At 45.7% G+C, this 23246-nt stretch overlaps 1 protein-coding gene across 1 annotated transcript; it reads right to left on the reverse strand.

The window, feature by feature from the left end:
* Positions 1-61: 61 nt before the first annotated feature.
* Positions 62-22259, reverse strand: Lrrc66 (leucine rich repeat containing 66). The gene is given in 8 exon segments (XM_059275778.1): positions 62-430; positions 432-508; positions 553-640; positions 642-735; positions 737-2258; positions 3413-3602; positions 9277-9446; positions 21788-22259. Coding segments are annotated over 8 exon segments (2634 nt in total). The 3' UTR covers positions 62-409.
* Positions 22260-23246: the final 987 nt, after the last annotated feature.

Below are 23246 nucleotides of genomic sequence, written 5' to 3' on the forward strand. Positions count from 1 at the left end.
ACCTGTAAACGGATTTACTGGATTGACACTGTGATAATGTTGACTCAGAAAGTGACTTTGTGAAGAGAAACCATGACTTGTAGTTTCCAGGATGATCCATGTGGATTTGGGGATGTGAGTCGGGAGTCTGAGTGGGAGACTAGGCCTTGTCATGTAGATCCGGCATCTGTCTCAAGCTGATTGTTGGAGCGATAGGGCTCGTATTTGCCAGAATGTCCCATCACCCACCCTGAAAAATTCATTTCAGTCTGAGCGCTGTTTTCTGTCTCTACCTCCGGAGTGCTGGGATTATAGTCGGTGCCACTGTGCCCTGTTTACACGGTGCTGGGGATTGAACCCAGGGCTTTGTGCAGGGTGAGCAAACACTCCACCAACAGAGCTCTATCCCCCAGCCATAAAACGTGGCTTTTTACCAATGTTTACTTCTCTTTGGTGGCAGGCCCCTCGGGATCTGAGGGATCTTCAGCAGAATGTGGTGGTGGTGGTGGTGGTGGTGGTGGTGGTGGTGGTGGTGGTGGTGGTAGTGGTGGTGAATGATCCACATTTGGGAATTCAGGTCTCCAAGGCAGCAGTACCAGCCTACTGCCTCTGACTGGGGCCCCATGTCGCCATCATATACAAATGTACCTGGGGTCTCATGGATGTGATCGCGTGTGGCCTGGGGATTGGGGCCAGGTTGATATATTCTCAGGGTCAATAGAGTTAGAGTCACTTTCCAGATTCATCTCACACAAACGAGTCTGGACCAGAAAAGAGAGGGTTTCCAAAGAGACCTTCCCGAATTTCACATTTCCTCAGAATCCTTCGTGAGGGGATGTCCTCATCACTTTCTGCAGATGTCACGTCGGCCTTGTATTCTCCCAAGTTCCTGCTGGGGAGGGGCTGACTGGCCCCACCCTTCTCCACAGATGCCTGCTCTCCTGGCAAGCTCCTTGTGTCCTCAGAACCCTCAGAACTGAGGGTAAACAAAGAGCCCTCATCAGAATCAGATTCGTAATTGACCACCCAGTCATAAAGAGGGTCAAAAGGAGCACCTCTCAACACAGGCTCCTCAGTGGCAGGTGTGACACGAGGGCCACTGTCCCACCTTGGCATAAGGGAGGGTGGGTCTACATCTCTTGGGTCAATGTGTAGGACCTCATCGTAGACATCTGAAAACCTTTCCTCTGCATCGGCTTCCTGGAAGCTTGGCTGCTGTGTGGCCAGCCCCCTAATGGAATGGCTCACCTGCCTCTCCTCAGAAGATTCCATCGGTGAGCCCATAGCTCCCAAAGCTTCAGGGGACCCCCTTTCCTCACTCTCTCCAGACCCTTGCGTGTTCATATGTGCTAGAGTTTTGGAGACAGGAGCTACAACATCTCTTGACTGTGACAGGCGCAGTTCATCGCATCCACCATCGACGGCACTGGGAACAGTTCCCAGAGGGACAGCAGTGGAAGACCTATCCATCACATCCTCATAGAGAGAATATTCCTGAACCACTGTGTCATAATGTAATTCTTCGGGAACATTGCAGTAATCCTGCACGGCTGAAATCAGCTCGCGAGTGTCAGCGTTTGGAAGTCCATGGAGAGCCAACTGGGCTGGGTGGCCATGTGGAAGTACCTCGCAGTCTTTATTTCCGGCCCCAGTGTTGTCCTTGGGTTGCCCCGGGCTCTGTTGACTACTGAGATCCATTTTGCTGTTCCCTAGTACCCTTTCTGACATAACAGCACCGTATGGGGCTGGCTCTGTCACCTGGGAAGGGTTCTGTCTCTCATAAAGGTTTAGGTGGTGGGAAGCTTGGTGCAGTTCTGTCCCTTGGTGCTGTACACGTCGGGGAGCTTCGGCGTCATCACAGAAACCTTCATTTGAATAAGCGTTTTCTGAGCCAGGCCTTTTGTTCGGGCATCTTTGTTGCCACAGTCTGTCGATATAAGGCCTAGCGAAAGCACCCAGGCAGAAAGCCACCACAAATGTGCTGAACACTGACAGGCAGATGGGCAGGGCAAGGTCTGGGGCGTCATCATCCTTTCTGTCGGTGACATGTTCGTCCTTGGAGTCTCTGAGTTCTGTGGGGGGCTGTGGCCATATCTCCTTGAGATCATCATAGTCCACCTGTGCCTCCTTCTCCAGAGCTGAGGGGTGCATGTCCATTCCTTCCTGGGGTCTCTCTTCTTTGCTCTGCATGAGGCTTTTCACATCACTCGGGGTAGGAAGAAGGTGTGTATCCCTGGAAATTCTGATCTGAGGGGTCTCCAAATATGGCTTCTCATTCCCTGCAAGAGGGAGATGGGAAAACACACTGACTAGATGTTGGAATAAGACGCCAGGCTTTCAGAGCTTCTGTGAGCCTCCTCAATCTTCAGCTAGCTCTGTTTTCAAGCATGCATCAAGGCAACAGGTAATCTTAGTCATTCCTGTATTCATTCCTATTCATTGCCCACAGCGTGCACATGGCTCTGTATACATTTTCACGAGACTGTGAGACATAGGCCTGCTTCTCACAGGCCCAAGAGGTTGTGTTTCTGAGGTAATCTGCCTGACTGCTGCCCACAGGTGGAAGCAGCCAGATGGGAGGGCTAACACGTGGCTTCTCCTTCCTCCATACCCTCAACTACGTCGCATTTGCTAGAACATTCTATTAAGCCTCTACTGCATCTGCTTCTGCCCTACTTGTTGTAGGTTGGAATAGTAGTTCCTCACTGTTCTCCAGTTAAATAGTAAACTCTGGTAAATAGTAACCCACCCACTGTTCTCTTCTGCCCTACACACTCAGAATGCGGGTCCTGGCTGGTGACTTCCTTCTGCTCCTCATGGATGTCTTCTAAACTCAGTAGTCACGGCCATGACACTGCTTTAATGGCAAACCCAAAGCGGTCAGATTCCAGGCCTTTTATCCTCAGTCTTGTTTTCAGGATAGTGAGTACAGCAGGGAGATTAAACCTCCCCAGATTGTCCTGCCTCAGTGGTATAATCTGTTCGTGGGAGAGGGATGAGGATCAAATCAGATGAATCTTTACTTTTGAAATCTGTGCGCTTGTCTTGTGTACTCTAAGGGTCACGTTTTAGAGGTTAGGAAGCATTTGGAATGATGTTAAAACCCTTTCTTTAATCAATCATTAAGAATTGGGAGGAAATCTGCAACATTTTGGGGGCGAGGCTTCCAGGCAAAATTCTTTTCTAGCTAAAGAAATGTTATGTTTCTTTGATCATGTGGGAAAAAAAAAAAAAAACTGTCAGAAGCCAAGGAAACCGGGGCTGTTAAGTGTCAGGGATTGTCCTGTGACTCAGTCCAAGGCTGAATGGGGTGGGGACCAGCAACCTTGTTTTTTGAGAGATTGTCACTACTTTTAAGGAGACTGCCTTCTTACATGCATTTTCCAGGCCAAATGAAACTATTTCAGAAAAACTAGGGATGCCACTCACTTACCCACAGACATGTTGCAGACAGCATTCCACTTTTTCCTCCAGGATGCAGAGGTGACGTTTTGGAAACTGGCATTGTTCTCGTCACACTGCCACTGGTTATCAGCCAAGTCAAGTTCCAGGTGGGGCAATTCTAGAGCCATGGTCACAATGGGTGCAAGGGTGGTCAGTGCATTGCTTCTGAGGTCCACCACCTGCTTGAAAGGAAGGAAATGTAGGTCGGTCTGTGCACAAAGACAGTGAGGTAAGAAACTATAAGGAGTTACACACAGATATTTCCAGCTCTACAAAAGCAGTACAAATTCAGGCCTGGTATACAAGTCAGTGAATACCGGGTTCAAATCCCTGCCCTGCCCACAAAGCCTCTGCGTCTTGGCAATTGTTTGCTTTCTGTGATCCCACCTCCCAGCGTTATTCAGGGGTTAGATGCTTGCAAAAGCTTTTCAGACATCCAGACACTTCATGTTCTTTATTTGCCATATAACCTATGGCAAATCCCGGACTCACATACTATTATCGTTCAGAATTGGATCCAGGTCAAGAATTTCTCAAAACATCGCCATCTTGGACATAACAAAGGATGTGAACAATGAGGCCAGGAAGCACAAAAGAATTATGTGTGGTTGGTTGACTATCTCAGATAGTCGTACGTGGTTCTTAGCGCATTTGCGTGTTTAGTATCTGCAAGCCGACTCGTTTCTCCTGGACAATTAGAAACGCATGGAGAACCAGGGGACAGAAATGATTCAACGGCTCAAGTGACAGACCAGGGTGTGCTAAGGCTGGGCACAGTAGTGTGTGGCACAGCAGGGAAGTTATGTTGGGTCTGACTGTGCCTACTGCTAGCAGGGCAGTGTTATATACCAGGCATTCTGCGGAGCGGTTTATGTGTGTTTTCCCAGATTCCCCCAACAACTACCACGGCTCCCCTTTCACACAGTGTATCCCACACAGAACGTACTTGGTCGAGGGGTCTGGATCAGAACAGGCACTCAGCAAATATCGGAAACTATAAATCTGGTGTGGTGGTGCATCGTAATCCCAGCGCTTAGGAGGTAGAGAGAGGAGGCTCAGAAGAGAAAGGGCAGATGAAGCACCAAGCTTGAGACCATCCTGAGCTACGTAAGACTCTGTCCCAAATGAAAATAGCAACAATGAACTGAAATGCTGGAGAGTTCAAGGACAGAGTAGCAATGCTTTCTGGTCTCGTAGCTGTGTGCCTTCACTTCAAAACACACCCTCTCTGAGCTACTACATTAGTGTGGAGGAGACATTTGGGGACCATCAGGCAGTGACAACAGAACTATGTGTCAGAAAACAGAAAATGCCAACCTTGCTTCCACAAAAGAGGACATGGGTGCAAACTAGAAAGGTCACTTATCCCCAACGACAACATTTTTTCTCCCGTCCCCCAAGAATAGTCAAATTTTCACTATATAATCCACGCTGGCCTCAAACTCATGGCAATCCTCTTCACTCAGCCCCTTGATCAAGGCCAATTTCTAAATAAACATCTCAGGTTATACAAATTCCTAAGATGAGGTAAGTCTAACAACCAAAAGACTTCACCACAAACACAATCACTAGAAATACAATTGAGTTTTTCATGAACTTTAATGAGGGTGATTTGCCTGTGTTGAGCAGCTATGTGGCCTTGACTCTTCCTGAAACCAGGAAGCAGGAGGCCAGTACAAGGAGGGACAGCATCCACTTGGGCTTGGTGTTGCCCAGGGACGGGGGTTGTCCCCCATTGGTGCCCTGGCTCAGCATCACACTCAGTTATCCTCATGCTTTCTGAGGAGATATTTCTTCCTTGGTGTATTTTTATATCCTAGCATTTTTTTTTAATATTACAAATCATGGAGCTGAAAGTCAGTGTGGAGGAAAGAAAATGAATGAAATAATTCAGGAAGAATGATTTCCAAGAAAAGAGGAGAATAGAATTGCAACTTAGCAAAAGAAATCCCCATCCTACAGCATTTGAAAGGTACATATATTCCGGGAAGGCTGGGAGACGGGCAGGGTATTGCTACACAAATCACTGTATCTAAGAAGAACGAGATAAGATTAAGAAGAGAAAGGCTAATTTGAAATGTCAGTGAAACTTACTCCATCCTGTTTAAGTACGCTGATGGATTTATGTTTTAAAAATCTATTTGGCTTCCGGGACGGTGTCCCAACGGGAAGACCAACACAACAGTGCAAATGTGAAATTCATCTTCCAGAGGGAAAAAGCCAACTACTGTGATAGTCAGCTTCCTGGTGCCAAACATCTTCATCACGGTCCACAGCCAGTGGGTGGAGTTATTGCCAACCACACAGAAGGGAACGCTGAGCAGGGAACTCGATGAATATTCCCAGTACTGGTGAGTTGGGGATTATGGCTATATTCCAAACATGCTCAGAGCTGATTTATAGCTTGCCCATGCTATTCTTAACCCTGGAGCTTCGAAGACCCATGAAGTACAATAAAATGCACAGGAGAGAAACACACAGGATGAATTCCACATCCAGATGTACCCGTAACCAGTGAGCACTAGTTAAGGCTCCTCCACAACTTGCCAGTCTCCTGTCAGCCAAGTGGAGAGCCCAGCCAAGTGAAGTGAGCTCTTCCGCTCTAACAACTGCCGTGGCAGACAGACCCCAGAGTGGCCCCCGTGACCCCACCTTCTGGTACGCAGGCCCTTAAGCAATCTCTTCCCCCGAGTGCAGGCAGGATAGGCTAATTGGTTTTCAGCCAGCTGACTCTGCCAGCGCCAGCAGTGGGATGCCGCTTTCCATACCATAGAGATGCTTTTCTTATGCAGAGCAGAGAATGCCAGAGAGACTACTACCTCCAAAGCAAGATGCCACAGCGTGAATAGCCTGGTGGAGAAGACTTCAGGGCAGAAACCTGAGGGCAGGCTTAAGCCAACAGCTGGTGATGAACTGAGTCCTCAAGTCCAACCGCCCAATAAGGAAGTAAGTCCTGCCTGCCTTGCTTAGGTGTCTGTTCTCCTCCAGTGGGGCTTTTAGGCGAGTCTCCAGTCACGACACCAGTGCAGTCTCTTGAGTGACCATGAGGTGGAGGCCCCAGCTGAGTCATGTCAGAATCCCTGTCCCGCAGACATTGCGGGGTGATAGATATGTGTGGTCTTAAGCCACAAAGCTGTGGTCAGTCACGATACAGCAATAGACCACTGGTGCAGCCACTCAGGAGCATCGCCCATTGTGCATCCCATTGTTCATTCAACCGGGGCTTAAAATGCCCTCAGCTTAGCCCTGGGAAACAAACTCAGGCATGATGCTCTCCAAGAATATGATTACCATTTAGTGTGGGCGGGACGGGGCTAGGCATGGCCGACTCACCATGCTCAAACCCTGTAGGCACCAGTACCAGAAGGAAACATGCCTCCAGGTTGTGAGCTCGTGAACAGAAAGACTAAGGCATGCCTCCGAGCGGAAGTGATGTTCGACCAAAGCTGGACGGACTCATACCCCTAGTTCTTGCAAGGTAAAGGAGAAGCAAGTGGGGGTAGAGGAGACTTGAAGGGCAGGCAGGAAGGACAGTGGCACACAAGGGGACAGACAGCCGTGCACAAAGGGACAGTAATGTGGAGTGGGTCTGGAGAGGCAGCGAGGGGCTGGGCCCGGGCTGTGAAACCTTGGAAGGGTTCTAAGAAAGAGGAGCGGCATGGTTAGATTCGTGTATTAGAGAGTGCACATCCCCCCAGGTCCTGTTCTAAGCACTCCATGCGCAGTTTAGCTTCTCATCCTCACGCGGAACTACCCTCTTTCTGTTACACAGACGGGAGCCTGGGCGCAGAGACGGACGTGGTAACTGGCCCGCGGTGCTGAGGTTGAAAGCATTGAACTCTAGGCTGGAGCCAGCCAGTTCGCTGCCCGCCTCCTCACTGCTTTCTCAGTCTCCCTTCCATGAGGAGGGTTCAGGGAGCCATGGTGGGTGAAAGGGAAAGGTATCAGGGAGCCATTGTGGGTGAAGGGGAGAGGTGGAGGTTTTTTTTGTTGTTGGTTTTTTTTGTTGTTGTTGTTGTTTTTTTTGTTTTTTTTGTTTTTTTTGTTTTTTTTGGTTTTTTGAGACAGGGTTTCTCTGTGTAGCTTTGGTTTCCTAGAACTCACTCTGTAGCCCAGGCTGGCCTCGAACTCACAGAGATCCGCCTGGCTCTGCCTCCCGAGTGCTGGGATTAAAGATGTGCTGGAGGCTTGTTTTTAAAAGCACTTTGTGAAGTGCTGGGGAAGCATCTATGGTCTCTGTCCAGGCTGCCTAATATGACAGCCACTAGCCACGTGTGGCCACTGAGCATTCAAATGTGGAGATATAAAACACACACTAGAGACTGGAGGCTTTGTTTGAAAAGTGGATTGTGAACTACCACCTTAACAATTTTATATTAATTACACCTGTAAAAGCTGTTTTATTGGGTTAAATAATGTACATTATTAAAGGGTAATCTCTTCATTTCCTTTTTTAAAAAGGATTTATGTCTTAGCATTTTTAATTATGTGTAAGTATGTGCACATGAGTGCAGATGCCTATGGAGACTCTGGCCTGGAGCTAGAGTTACAGGTGGTTGTGAGTCATGTGGTGTGGGTGCTGGGAACTGAACTCCTGTCTTTCTGAGGAGTAGTGCATGCTCTTAACCACTGAACCATCTCTCCAGCCCCTCAATAACATTTGAAATTGTATGTGTGTCCAACTTTGTAGTGAACAGCAGTGACCTAGAAAAGTGTGTGTGTGTGTGTGTGTGTGTGTGTGTGTGTGTGTGTGTGTGATGGGGGTAATGAAGATAGGAACTGAAGAGTCTCTCAACTTCCCTGGCGGTCCCTCTGATATGTCTGAAGGCCACTGATAGGCGCCATCACACTGTCCTTATCAACGGGAAGGACATGGAGAAAAGCATTTGCAAGAACGGGACTTAGGGGTTCCTCAGCTTCAGCCCTATCAGGGAGGCAGTTTACAAGGCTCACAGCTCTGAAATGTGACATAGATGCCCAACTAGGAACGTCAGAGGTGTTTGGAACACCAAATGGCATGTGGTAAGTGATGCACATGTGTGTACTATTATCACTGTCATTTTTATTGCCCCTGTATGCTTTGGATATTAAAACTACAGGGTCGCTGGCCAGCAGCAACCCATATGATCCTGAGCTGCTGACATCTCAGCATTGCCACAGTGGCTCAGAAGGACCTCCAAATGCTCCAGTTTGTGCAAGAGACCTGGTACCTCTGACTGAACTTGCAGCCTAGGCAGGTGGCATTATTTGTTTATTTGTTTGTTTGTTTCATTCTGTAACCCTGGCTGGCCTGGAACTCCCTAAGTAGATTAGGCTGGTTTCAAACTCTTTAAACAACACATTTAATTTCTTGCCAACTGGTAAATGGAAACTTGGAGTTGAATCTAATTTGATTTAGATAAATAATATACCAAATGTTTTCTTTAATTTTTAGATATTGTGTCTTGCAAGCCAGCTGGCTTTGAAATTGATATGTATGTAGGTATGACCTTGAACTTAATGATCCTCTTGCTTCCATTCCCCAACCCCCAGAATACAGGTGTATGCTGGGGATCGAACCTAGGGCTTGTGACCTTCTAGGCAGGTCCTTTATCCACCCAGCCACATCTACAGCCTAATAATGTGAATTCTTGCTGCTGAGAATTCTTATTAAGTTTGTGTCCATGGTTGTGGTCTTTAAATTTTGAGCAATAGATTTCAGTTGTTTTAGGAGCTCTTAAGTAGAATCACACAGTTTGACTAACAGCGAGTAGCCCTGCACATGGAGACACCCTTCAACGGATGTAGCCCTCTCTCTAATCTAATTGGCCACAAGTCTGTATGGTTAAGACAGTATAAGAAAGACTTTAGAACCTGTAATTTTTTGAGGTCCTTAAAGGCGTCTGGGTGAATGGTGCGTATCTGGTTGCTCTTTAAATAGACGCGCTCCAGCTGGAAGCAGCTATGAAAATCAGACAGCCCAATGTGAACGATCCTGTTGAATGACAGATCCAGACTCTGCAGCGACTCCAGCTTCCACAGTCCTGGGAAAAGGAAAGGCAAATTAAAACCCAAATCTGGTGCTATTGGCAGCTGTATAGTGGGTGGTGGAAAGTTGGGGATATTGACGGCCCTCGGGTGGGAAGCTACCGAAGCGTATTGACACTGTGAAAAAACTAAGTGGTCTTAAGAGACTGGGCCAATTCACATGTGAACTTATTGAACAGGAAGGAAAAAACTAAGTCAAAATAGTACAGAATATAATAATGGCAATGTTCTTGAGGGGTACACAGATACAAACATGTAGTGTAGATATGTATTTTGTGGGGACAGAAATAAGGAGGTGAGTGAAATTATCAATAGTCATTGAAGTTTGGGGTAGGACAGCTGAGGGGAGGGAAGAGGGGTATGGACAAAGCTTTCTTTCAATTTTGTACACATTGGTTCTTTTTTTCAAAGGAGCATGTGCTCCTTTATCACACATTCATTTATTATTTATCTTTTGTGTATTTGTGTGTGGATGGCACAGTGCATGCATGGAGGGCAGAGGAGAACTACCAGTAGCCATTCTTCCCTTCCACCTTGGGGGCCCCCCCAAGGATTCGAACCCAGATTATCAGGCTTGGCTGGAAGGACCTTTCTTTACCTGGTGAGTTGTCTTACTGGTCTAGTGTGTGCTCTTTTTAAATTAAAGAATCGATTTGAAAAATTCTAACCGTGATTAAGCAAGGTGATGAGCAGATGTTTGTTAATTTGATTAACCGTGAGTAAAACTGAATGATTTCCCTATGATAACACAGGAGAAACTTACCCTGAGGTTTATTATTACATAAACGAATTCTTCCAATTTTAAAGTTTCTTATTCGGTTGTTAAAGCTTCCTTTTTTAAAGCTCTCATTGTGTATATTCATTCTACATTGTCCTGTGGTACATAAGAATATTGCTGTGCAAGTGTATTGTATGTTGAGTGTGTCTGCCTCCCCTCTCTCTCTGCTTGTCCCTTGTTCACTTGGAGGGTTCCAGTTCTGCTTCCATATCTCTCTCTCTCTCTCTCCCTCTCTCTCTCTCTCTCTCTCTCTCTCTCTCTCTCTCTCTCTCTCTCTCTCTCTCTCTCTCTCTCTCTCTCACACACACACACACACACACACACACACACACACACACCTTTATTTTTAGCCATTTCCATTCTCATAACCGTTTACCATTGGTATTATAACCATATTCTAGGTATTCTTGGATATTTCAAAGGTAAAGAAACCACAGGAAACCACAGGCAGACTTGGCTTTTCAGCACAAGAATCAGAGGGAGTTTTAGCCTCTGCCTTTGTGTCTCACTTTGTCCTGGGAAGCACACAAAAGATCCCGTTGGCACTGAGGAGGAAGAGGGTGCCAGTCACAGCAGACTTAATCCCCAGATGGGTCTCCCAGGGAGGTGCTTGCAATTTCACACGTTTCTCAGCCCTGTTCTCAAACGTGGGCTGAGTCTCTAACTTCTGTGTAGCAGATCAAGCTTATTTAGTTCCAGAACCAACTTTATTTCTTACGTACTGTCTGCAAGGTATTGACGGACGGCCAGACTGATTCTGAAGAGAGAGAGAGTAGCGTAACTGAGATGGCTGTACCACGTAGATCGTCGTATGTTCACTTGAGGCGTACAGATTAAGCAAGCGAACTTTAAAGCAATGAATTAGTCAGAAGATTATGATGGAGGCACTTGGTGCTGATGACAAATCCTTACCCCAGAAGCTTGGAGTGCTGGATGATACGACACGTAGACAAGAAAAGTTACTTGTCAGGCAAAGCAGTTCATCATCCACACCACATCACTGTACAGTGGGCTATTTGTCTGTCTTCCTGACTATCAAATGATCAAATCTTTTCTGTGCAGAATAAGGTGAACTCTTGTAATGCTTGGGATGTAGGGTTTGTCCTGTATACACAGAGATCCAAAAAGCATTGAGCCAACATTAAGGATTCAATACAAAAGCCTGCTTCTCAGGCTTCTCTGGGAAGATTCAAAGTTCCAGCTGGCGTATGACATTTGGCTAGAGCTGAATGGAGGCTGCCTGCTTTAGATGGGGCATGAGCTTGTAGAAAGCTATTATTTCTCTGAGTACACACACTGTCTGTCTCTCTCTCACACACACATACACGAGAGAGAGAGAGAGAGAGAGAGAGAGAGAGAGAGAGAGAGAGAGAGAGAGAGAGAGGGAAATTGGTCAAGAAAACTATATTTGAAAAGCAACGAGAGCGCGTCAGAGCTGGTGCTCAGAACACACGTGTGTGAAATACTCCCATGCTGCACACTTCCGTGCCTGGAGTCTGTGTGTGCTGTCCCACTGTCCTGGTCCCCCAATGTACCTTCTCCCAACTCTCCCCAAGTCCCCCCTCAACTCTTTCTTTGCACTAGCATCAGTACCAAGAGACATCCAAATGGGGACCTGGGGGGAAGGCCAGTTGTCAACCTCAGGAGTAGAATACCTCTTCTGAAGAGAAGACATGTCTTTATGCAGAGAACTTTCCTCCGTGTTGAAATGTGCAAACACACAGGCTGGGAAGGGCATGAAAGACCGCTGGGAAGAGCATCACAGGTTCCCCGCCATTTTCCTCGTACTTGTCTGGCCTATTTAGAAATGTGGATTCGGGCTTCCGAAAATGTCTCAATGCTCAGCTGAACCGAGTAGGTTCCTAGGAGCTCAGTGGAGGAAGAGCAAGCACTGGCTTTGAAGGGCAGAAACCCAACTGTGTGAAGCTCCTGTTTAATCGTGGACTCTCTCAGCTCCAAGCATTTCGCGAGTCTTTCATTTTTAATGTTCACAAAGTCCTGGGGCTTCTCCCCACTTACAAACAAAACACCAGGGCAAGACTTGCCCAGTGACAGAGTGGAAGGAGCTGGCTCAAGGCCCAGATCTCATTACCCTGTAACTGTGCCCCCAAAATAGACATGGGCAGATACTGGAAGAACTGAGTGTAAAATGGGACAAGAGAGCAGAACTCACTGGGTTCTTAGTCACTGTTCTATTGCTGTGAAGAGTCCCTGGGTCCATGGCAACTCTTAGAAAACAAAGCATTTAGTTGGGGACTTGCTTACAGCTTCAGAGGTTTAGCCCGTTATTATCATGACAGGGAGCATGGCAGCATGCACGCAGGCCTAGTGCTGGAGAAGTAGTTGAGAGTTTTACATCTGATCTGCAGGCAGAGGAAGAGAAACTCGGCCTGGCGTGGACTTTTGAAACCTCAAAGCCCACTCCCAGCAACACACTTCCTCCAACAAGTCTATACCTTCTAATCCTTTCAAATAGTGTCACTCTCTGGTGACCAAGCATTCAAATATATGAGCCTATGGGGGCCATTCTTATTCAAACCACCAAATTCCACTCCCCGGCTCCCATAGAACTCTAGACATATCATAATGCAAAACTGTACTCAGTCAAACTTCAAAATCCCCACGGTCTATCACAGTCTCAACACTGTTTAAAAATCTAAAGTTCAAAGTCTCCTCTGAGATTCATGCAATCTTTTAAGTATAACCTCCTGTAAAATCAACGTTAAAAAAAGCAGATCACATACTTCTAACATACAGTGGCACAGGATATATATTGCCATTCCAAAAGGGAGGAAAGGGAGCATAGTGAGGAAATACTGGACAAAAGCAAAACCGAAACCAGCTGGGCAAACTCCCAACTCTGCATCTCCATGTCTGATGTCAAAATACTCTTCAGATCTCCAACTCTTTTCAGCTCTGTGGACTGCAACACTCTTCATTCTCTTGGGCTGGCTCCACTCCCTGTTAGCATCTCTCCTCAGCAGTTATCCCACGGCTCTGGCCTCTTCAACATCTTGGGGTCTCCAAGGCAATCCAGGATTCACCTTCACAGCTTCACACAGTGGCCTCTCTGGACCTCCACGCAGGGACACCCCTGACACATGTCTGGCTTCAGCAGCTTTCCTTAGTCTCGGACGGAGATGCCACAACTCCTTTCTTGGATCCTTGAATCTAAAGCCAGAACCCCGAGGCTGAAGCTGCCAAGTTCTACTGCTTGTTGGAGGTGGAACTTGGCTCCCCCGTTCAGTTACATCTGCACCAGCTGTCTGTTGTGGATGGTGGCCTTTGCTGCTTAAGCTTTTCTTTGGGATACCTGCTGAGGAAAGCTGCTAATAGGGAGTGGAACCAGCCCAAGAGAGAGTTCCTGCCCTGAGGTCATCACTCCCTTTATTTCATTTAGCATCAGGCTTTCCTTAAACATTTTTAATCTCCTTGAGCACCGGATTTAACTCCAGGACACTTCCTGGTGCTCCCTTTCTCCTCAAATGGTAGTTCTGCATTTCTCCTACCCTTACTTGCTCCTTCTCAGTGTAGATCTGCACAAGAGTGACCACTTAGGAACCACACACCATAGTCCATCCGAGGCTGTTTTGAAGTCTCCTCTTCCAATGACATTAATCCAAAATGCTTCAATTTAGCCTCAAGCAGAGTCTTAGGACAAGGGCAAAAAGTAGCCACATTCTTTGCCAAAACATCACAAGAATGGTCTCTAGGCCACTAATATTATTAATATTACTAATATTCTTCCCCTCTGAAACATGAGCTGGGCCTCCAGAGTTCAAGTCTCCCTTGGCACTGTCTTCCATGCCCCCACAAGGATTGCCCACTAACCCTCACTTAAAGCATCCCAAATCTTCCATAATCCTCCAACAAACAGCACAGCGAGTCCTGTCATGGTAATACCCCAGTCCTAGTACCAACTTATGTCTCATTTTATTATTTTATGTTTTTGAATGTTTTGCCTGCATATACATACATACATACACACACACACACACACACACACACACACACACACACACACACACACATCATGTGCATTTCTGATGCCAGTGGAAGGTGTTGGGGTCTTCAGAAGAAGGTATTGGGTCTCCCAAGACGGGAGTTACAGATAGTTATGAGCTGCCATGTGAGTGCTGGGAACTGAACCTGGGTTCTCTTCAAGAGCAAGTGCTTCCCCCCCCCCCCCCAAGACAGGGTTTCTCTGTGTAACCGCCCTGGCTGTAGACCAGGCTGGCCTCGAACTCACAGAGATCCACCTCCCTTTGCCTCCCAAGTGCTGGCATTAAAGGCCTGCACCACGACCACCGGGCTGCAACAAGTGCTCTTAACCAATGAGCCGTCACTCTAGTCCTGGATGGATCATTTTATATATGCCAACTGAATCAAGCTTTTTGATTAGACTATCACTTCAGCTAGATCCTTACTGATTGCTTGTCTTCTTGATCTATTATTGACAAGGGATGTTGAACTACCAGGTTCTTTTCAACTATTCTTACGTTCCATTGCTAAGTGCATTTATGTTTAGGATTATTACAGATTATCATTATTTTTAAAGAATCATCCTCCTTATCATGATGTACTACTCTTCTTTATCCTAATAATTTTTTCTGTTCTGAGGTCTTTGTCTGGAATTAATGTAACTTCTCTGGCCTGGGGAGTGGCTCTGTGGATAAAATGCTTGCCGTGGAAGTGTGAGGACCTGAGTTCAGATCTCTAGCTTTCTCATAAAAGCTAAGTATGATGGTGTGTGTCTGTAACTCCCGTTACTGAGGAGGCAGAGACAGGTGGGTCCCAGGACTTTGCTGTCCAGCCAGTCTAGCCAAAGGTGAGCTCTAGCTTAAAGGAGAGACTCTGCCTCAAAAAGTACGGTGGGGGCTGGAGAGATAGCTCAGTGGGTAAAGTATTTGTCATATAAACATGAAAACCAGAGTGTGGCCCGCATATAAAAGAAGCCTGGTGGGTGTGGTATCCCACCTGTAAACTCAGCAACTGGGAGATGGTGGAGACAGGCTCTTTAGAGCAAGCTGTCTATCTATGTTAGCCAAACCAGCAACCCCAGGTTCCTTGAGCAACCCTGCCTTAATGTCAGGTGGAGATCAGACAAGAAAGTCACTTGTCATACCTAGCATTAATTGTTCACTTGACACACACACAAGAAAAGTCTCAACTGAGTAGTTGTCTATCAGGTTGGTTTGTAGACATGTCTGTGAGGGATTGTCTTGATTAAAGGAGGATGGCCCAGCCCACTCTGGGCAGCACCATTTCCTGGGTAGGTGATTTGGGGATATGTAAGGAAGCTAGCTAAGAATAAGCCTTCCAGTAAGCAGCATCCCTCCATGGTTCCTGCATCCAGATTTCTGCCTTGACTTCCTACCCAGACTTCCTTCAATAATGAATGTGACTTGAAAGTTTAATCCAAATAAACCCTTTCCTTCCCTGGTGCTTTTGATCAGGGTACTTTATCAAAACAACAGAGTGAAACTTCACACACACACACACACACACACACACACACACACACACACACACTTTGCCTTTCTTTTGGTTAGTACTTACCTTTCTCCACCCATCTGCAATGCAGCACATTTAGCCTCCACCATACTAGCCTAACTATCAACAGGTAAATGGTGGACTTACACTCAGCAGTGAAAAATAACAAAATATTTAATATATATGATAATACGAATAAACATCAAAATAATCACACTGAGATAAAGATGCTAGAATAAAATAAAAGTCCCCTACAGATGCTTCCTGATGTACAAAGATCTTGCATTTTAACAAATCCATCATAGGCTGAAAATATCATGTCAAAAATGCCTTTACTACAACTGACCTACCAAATATCCGAGCTTAATAATGCAGTGCACAGAGTCATTGGCTGTTTACCTTCATGACCAAGAGGCTGATTGGCAGCCATGACTCGGCCACTGCCCAGTATCATAGAGAACACCATGTTATGTATCAAAGGCCCCAGGGGAACAAAAACAAAATGCAAAGGACAGTTTCTACTGAATATGCATTCTTTTGTCACCCCTGTGAAACTGAAGAGTCATTAAATTTAAAGCATTGCCAGTCAAGGTCTGTCTGTATTGTATGATTCCACTCATGTAGATAAACGTACAGGAAGCTCAAGTGGGCTTACAATGCCTGGAGAGGAACCGGTGTTTTCCTGGGTGGAGGGGATGATGAGATGTATGGGAAGGACAGATTACACAAAGGGTATGGAGAAACTTCCGTGGTGATGGCTAGGTCACATCTGGATGGTGGTGATGGTTGGCTTACAGGCCAGAATAGCTTAGAGTCAGAGCACAGATCCAAGGATGCCTAGAGCAAGGAAGGGTAGGGGCCTCTAACACTGTAAAGACCCACACAACTGTGAACACAGCAACAGTATAATTGACAAATACTCTGAACCTTTGAAGACTATCAGAATAGCTTTTTTTAAAAAAATGAGCATCTGCTCTTATAAAGCCTGCATTGTTATCTTATTCTCTGTCAAATATTTCTGTACAAGATTTTTTTGTTGCTGTCTTTGTTTTTTGAGACAGGGTTTCTCTGTATAGCCCTGGCTGTCCTGGAATTCACTCTGTAGACCGGGTTAGCCTCGAACTCACAGAGATCTGTCTGCCTCTTCCTCCCAAGTGCTGGGATTAAAAGCATGTGCCACCACTGCCTGGCCAGAATATAGCTTTGAATATTCTATTGCCTGGAATTAAAGAAGCGACAAGGACAGAAGACTGGGGTGGATTCCACAATTGTAGGGCACTCCAACAGCACCAAAGGTGATTAACGGTGCTAAGTGTTCTGTATGACATCACTCTGTATTCCAGGCTACACAGTGTTTGTGTGTATACACATTATTTGGTGATCCTGTACACTCATTATTCTCAGAAGTAAGACTTTCTTACGTTAAGTGAGTTGTTGAAGGTCAGTTAGTAAGTAAATAGAGCCATGTAAGATGTTTTATTCAACCTCCCTCATAAAGCCAACCCAGGATTTCCCAAGAAGGGTCAATTTCTTCTGGCTGTGGGACTTGGTGTCATGAACTTCTTCCGATTTTAGAGGATTAAGATTTTGTTTTATTAAGGTACTGGTGTGGTTCTTACAGATGACCTTGACTACTTAATGTCACCCAAGATGGAGTTAGGTCATTCTAGGCTGCAAAACTAAATGGGGAAAACATGTTTCTTATTTGAGCCACTGAGGATAGGTAGTCAAGTGAGCAAAAGTTGTGAGGCGCTGGTTGGTACTGGGACATCCTATGGTAGTTAGAGTCCATGTTTCAAGCAAGGAGAATTCAGTGTTGACAGGAAGAATCTGAAGTGGCTTTGTGGAAATGGAATTAACTTTGGAACTTCATTCTGCTGACTGCATGGGCTATGAAGGGCTGGAATCTAGTCACCGAGGATTTAAGTGACCAGAGCTGGTATCACTATTTCCCTGGATCATATTAGAGTCACTAAGTGAAAAGGCAGGAGAGGATGTCTAGCCACCACCTTAGTAAACACTGTCTGTGAACAATGAACTTCTGCATGCCTTCCCAAGTGTGATCATCAGCAACCATGCCCTTCTGGAGTTAATGGCTTCAAGTTCATATTAAGAACTGAAGTAGGGTCTAAAATGGTCCAGGGTGAGACATTTTATTCAATATGTCATCCCTTATTGTGACCAAGGTGTGTAAGCGACTCAAAGTTTGTTCTCTTAGCTTAATGTCTTCTGTACATTTTGTTTCTTTAAACATTGAATTGACTTTGAGAACAATTTTGGTTATTTGTATTTCTATAATCCAATAGCAATCCCTATGGGTAAGAGAATACATAGAACACAAGATTTTCTCTCCTTCTTAATTCTTCTCATTTCCAATGTCAGGAATTATTTTACCTCGTCTCTAATGCAGCTCTCTGGTTTCTGGAACTTGGTGGGTTAGCATGAGGATGCCAGCCTGACCCGTCAGCCTCACTGAACCAACGCAAGGTGTTTGTCCTGGTACATTTCCAGGTACTCTGAAAAGCACTGAAAATACTGCTGGATGAAGGACTTAGAGGCTGACCCCATTGCTCTAAACTCCTCAAATACTGATTGCTATGGCCTGGCCGTCTGTCCCCAAGACGGCATTTGTCAGGCTTAGTCCCCAGCTTGGAGCTACTGAGAGGAAGTGAACCCTTCAAGAGGTGGAGCCTCCCGAGAGGTCTGAGGCCACTGGGGACATGGCCCTGATGGGGACTGTTGGACTTGGGGGTTCTTGCTCTCTCTCACTGTCTGATACCATGGGTTTGGACAACTGTTCTATCATGTGTTCCTGTGAGGATGTACAGCTCAAAACAGGCCCAAAGCAACAGAGTCGACTGACATGGACTGGAACCTTCAAAACTGTGAATTCAAACAAAGCTTTCCTTTTTAAGTTGTTTCCCTCAGATATTATGTTACAGTAATAATAATAAAAAAACTAATACACTGATTTGAAGTTGTTACTACTCCAAAGTTATGGGTGGAAGTTGGAACTATCATTCAGGTTACATTCCTGTCTGGCTTCTCTTTTGTATTGCCCAGCACCGGACCAGGGTGTTTCCTCCACACACAGCCTGTTGGTGATGTCACAGCTGACTCAACACAGGGGCATGCCTGACCATCGATTAGTCAACGCGATGTTCCAACATTATAAAAATGAGCTTTTCTGAGTGTCCTATAAACAGTCACTGTTAAAGACACCAGTCGTGGCTTATAAAGCTGTATGTGCTACATGGCTAGTTGCCAATTTATTCTTGTTCTGGACAAGTAAAGCACGCAGCTCCCTGCTCATGAATTATAGTGGGCTATGGATCCCATCCATGGCAATAGCTATTTAACATTTTAAAAGACAACTTGAGATTTAGAGAGTAAGCAAATTAATTATTTGTTTCTAAGTATACTGTTGTTCTCAATTTGCGCCAAGAGAGCAATAAAAACTAATATTTGCACATCACTTCCAGGTTTTTAAACTACCTTCTACAACTTGTAATTGCTACCATATACTGTGCATGGCTTACTGCATTATAGCGACCTGAGGGACCGTTTTCATGGACTCTTCACAATTCGAATAAAGCTTGACTTATGATGGCCTGAGTTACGATGTTTTTTCTTGCCAATGGTATGAAATTGTGCTCACACAGCCACTGTTTCACACCTTCGGTGCTGCCTGTGTTCAGTGTTACACGGGATAACCCAGCGTTTTATCAGAAAACGGACTTTATGTTCCGTGGCTTCCATCTGGCTGCCAGCTAATGTAAGTGTTCCGAGGATGTCTGAGGGAGGGCACACTGAGCTATGATGCCTGGTAGGTTAGGTGCTGGATTAGGTTCTTTTCTGTTGCTGGGATAAAGTATCTTGGCAAGACCGACTTAAGGACAAAGGGTTTTGGCTCACAGTTCCAGGGTCCACTGTGGCTGGGAGGGCGTGGCCACAGGTAGAGAAGGCATGGTGCAGGAGTAGCAGCAGGCTGATTACATTGCATCCAAACTGAGAAACACAGAGAAGACAGCCAGGGGGCCAAAGCCCTCCCTCAGTGACATACTTCCCCCAGCAAGATTTTTTTTTAAATCCTTCTAAAGTTTTTGTAACCTTCCCAAGGAGTGTCATTAGCTAAGGACCCAGTATTCAGAGACATGAGCCTTTGGGAGGATTGTTTAATATTCAGACTCCAATAGGAATATGTAAATGCACTTCTGATTTATGGTATTTATGACCTGTGATAGGTTTACGGTGATTATAGGTCAGGGAGCACCTGCTTTATCTAGACGTTATCATTAGACAGACTTGAGCAGGAGAGTTAAAGGGGGAAGGATAGCTCAGAAGTAGGGCAAGGCCCCAAGGAGCACCTCTCACCGACTCCTCCCTCCAAGGTGGGATTTAAGGTTGTGTACCTTGCCATAGTCAACCTCACAGAATGGCGAGGGGTTTTGGAGAGGATCTAACCTGGGCAAACTTCAAGTGTACGCTGACTACAGTGAGTTCAAATCACAAAAGGACTGGATAAAATGCCTTGCTATCCAATCAGATTCACAGATTACAGGGACTTTCTGTGTTCGCAATCTTCCTCTCCTGACAGCATTGTTTGCCAGAGTTCGAGCAGAATTCCAGATGCAGGCGTGGCTCATTTCGTTTTTCTGTTGTTTTCTCTGCATGTTCACCATTCCCCCCCTTACATTCTGGGAGGCAGACATTTAACCTCAGAGAGGAAGAAGCCTGTCTCTATACTGAGCCTTTGGCCCTGAATTGAAATTACGTTGGTATCAACCAGAACTGCAAGCCCTCTGGAAAACACATCTGTCCTCGGGAGGGAGGGTCAGAATTCTCTTCACTCTGGGACAGCATTCTCACTGGCTAACCCTGTGAGTCCCCATAGCCTCTGTTCTAGGACAAAGCAGGCCTGTGTTACTGTCCCCAGCAAAACCGAGGCAGAGGGGTTTGGAGTCCTGAACCTCAGAGGAAGGAATCCCCAGGGCTTTTCCCGAAGAGCTTTGAAGAAGCACAAAGGGGAAGAGATTTCCTCCAAACTGAAAGACTGAGAAGGGATATTCTCTGAGTAGCAAGGGGTCTCTCTCTGTCTCTCTGCACCCCCCTCTCTCTCAACACACACACACACACACACACACACACACACACACACACACACACACACACACACACACATCCTGATGCCCTGATAGAACCTAAAATTCTACCCCAGCTGTGGAGCAAGACTTAGAAAGGGCGGAGGAGGGTCAGCCTAAGACTGTTGCATGCACCCTTGCAAACACTCTCCTTACCCTCCTTGGGGCTCAGAGCCAGAATTCCTCTGTTCCAGAAAACTGAAGACTGCATCTCCAGGGCCCAGCTTAAGCTGCAGCAAGGAATTCTGATTTTGATTTCACAGTAGGAAGTTTTACATACAAACAAATATAGAATATTGTGATATTCTTGATCTACATTTGGTGGACAACTAAAAAGGCAAAATGTATTTCAAGAAGAAAAAAATTGTAAATAGGATAACATGTTTAATTTGAATTATATTGTATATTAAAAAATACCTGTATCCATTCTTTCTCAGCGCTTTCTCATATTAATAAACATATGTAGAAAACAAAATAGATATCTTGGCCAGGCATGGTGGCACTCATGTTTAATCCCAGCACTTGGGAGGCAGGCTGATCTCTGTCTGTTTGAGTCCATCCTGGTCTACATAGGGGGTTCTAGGCCAGCCTGGGCTACACAGTGAGACCCTGTCTCAAAAACAGACAAACCTAAATACATCAGAGATTATTATCTAGCACTTAGCTAAGTCCTAGGGTTTCTTGACCAACTCACACAACATCAATTCGGGTGGTACAAGTGGGAGGTTAAGCCGCACTAATTGTAAATTCCTCTTGGGCAGGCAGTGCCATTAGGAAACGCCTTTATTGTATTTGCTCGGTCAAACCGCTTTGCGGTTTCAGCTGCTCCCTTGAAACTGAACAAAATACAGCGCTCTTGTTGACATAAAACACCAGCTTCCCACGCACTGTTTCTCTGTCTCATTCATTCATTAAAAGTGCTCACCTTTAGGAGTGCCACGGAGTTGATTTCTTTGAAGTATCAGCACCTTTAGATGGGGGAGACTGCAGGGCCAGCCTCCACTGCGGTGCTTTTGCTGTGAGGGGCGAGGCAGGGGCAGATCCAGCCAGAGGGAGCGCATGGCGTTGTTGCTGAGGTTTAGTAGTTCCAAAGCATGTAACGGAGCGAGAGCGCTGAGGGTCATGTTCGATATGCTGTGGTCACTGAGGTCCAGACGTTTTATTTGCCATTCTTTTCTCGTGTGAGACTGGAAGAGGACTCGAGAGAAAAGGGAGCTCACATCCACGGTGTCTGCCGTCTGGGATGTGTGCCTTGTAGACCAGTTTGTCAGAAGATGCCCATCGCAGTGGTACTCAGAATTGTGGAAAATACTGCTTTTTCTTGGTGGGGTTGTCGCTGTTCCCAGAAAGCAAAGATCTATAACTATGACAGTAATTCCGAAGTAGAAGTCTTTCATAATGCCTGGGAAAAGGTAAGTAAATTGATTCATTCAAAATAACACGTTAAAAAAAACAATAGAAAACTTAATTTCCGACTTAAGACTTAGGAAGCATTCTTAATTATCAAGTGAAATGAACATTTGATTTCTTAGAAACTGGCCTCTGAGAGGTCGCTACCCCAAAGCTGTGACTGATAGAATGAGATGTACATACATTTTATGGGAAGACCTCCCCTCGGTATTCACAGAATAGACATTTACCAAAGCCTTACCTCTCCACTGCCTTCCCAGGATCCTCCAGCCTGGAGTCTACTTCCTAGTGAGTCCAACGTCTCTGCCGCTTGTCACCAGCGTGGGGCAAAGTCTGTAATGCTTATCTAGAACACCGTCATGTGGTTTATGACATGAATGACACACAGTTACACTAGAGAGCGAACCTCTCGTATGAATAGAAAGTGCAACTCACAGAACGGGCACCCGGCTTTTTCCCGACTGGACCCATAAGCTTTATCTTTATGGCGTTTGCTACTTTTCACATACTTTTGAAATCTTTTTCAGTATATACAAAATAAATAAAAATGGTCATGAGAAGGATGTCCTGCCCCCGAGCCGTGAGGATGTCATAAAATATAGAAATGTCAAGTCTTTTTCATGTCACTCTGTAGGTTTTGGAACAAGTTACAAAGGCTGAATATACACAGGAAAGTAATGGTAATGAGTGGGTAAATGGATCCTTGAGATTTGCCTTAAGCTAAACCCCATGAAGACAAAACCAGCGTACAAAGAATAAACTTTCTCAGCAACGTATCACCCATTCCTTTCCGGTCTCAAGCCACCTGTTTGAGCTGCCATCACATCTGAAGTACTAGAACAGCTGTACTGAACTTCCGGCCCCTGCGCCCTCCCCCATCCATTGTAGGTAACGCCAAAGGATTGGTTTTTCAAAAATACCATTTCCCTTATGCATTTTTCACCTTTGAAATTTTGAAATGTTTCTTTAATTGC

This window comes from Peromyscus eremicus, chromosome 10 (genome assembly GCF_949786415.1).
Source record: "Peromyscus eremicus chromosome 10, PerEre_H2_v1, whole genome shotgun sequence".
NCBI lineage: Eukaryota > Metazoa > Chordata > Mammalia > Rodentia > Cricetidae > Peromyscus > Peromyscus eremicus.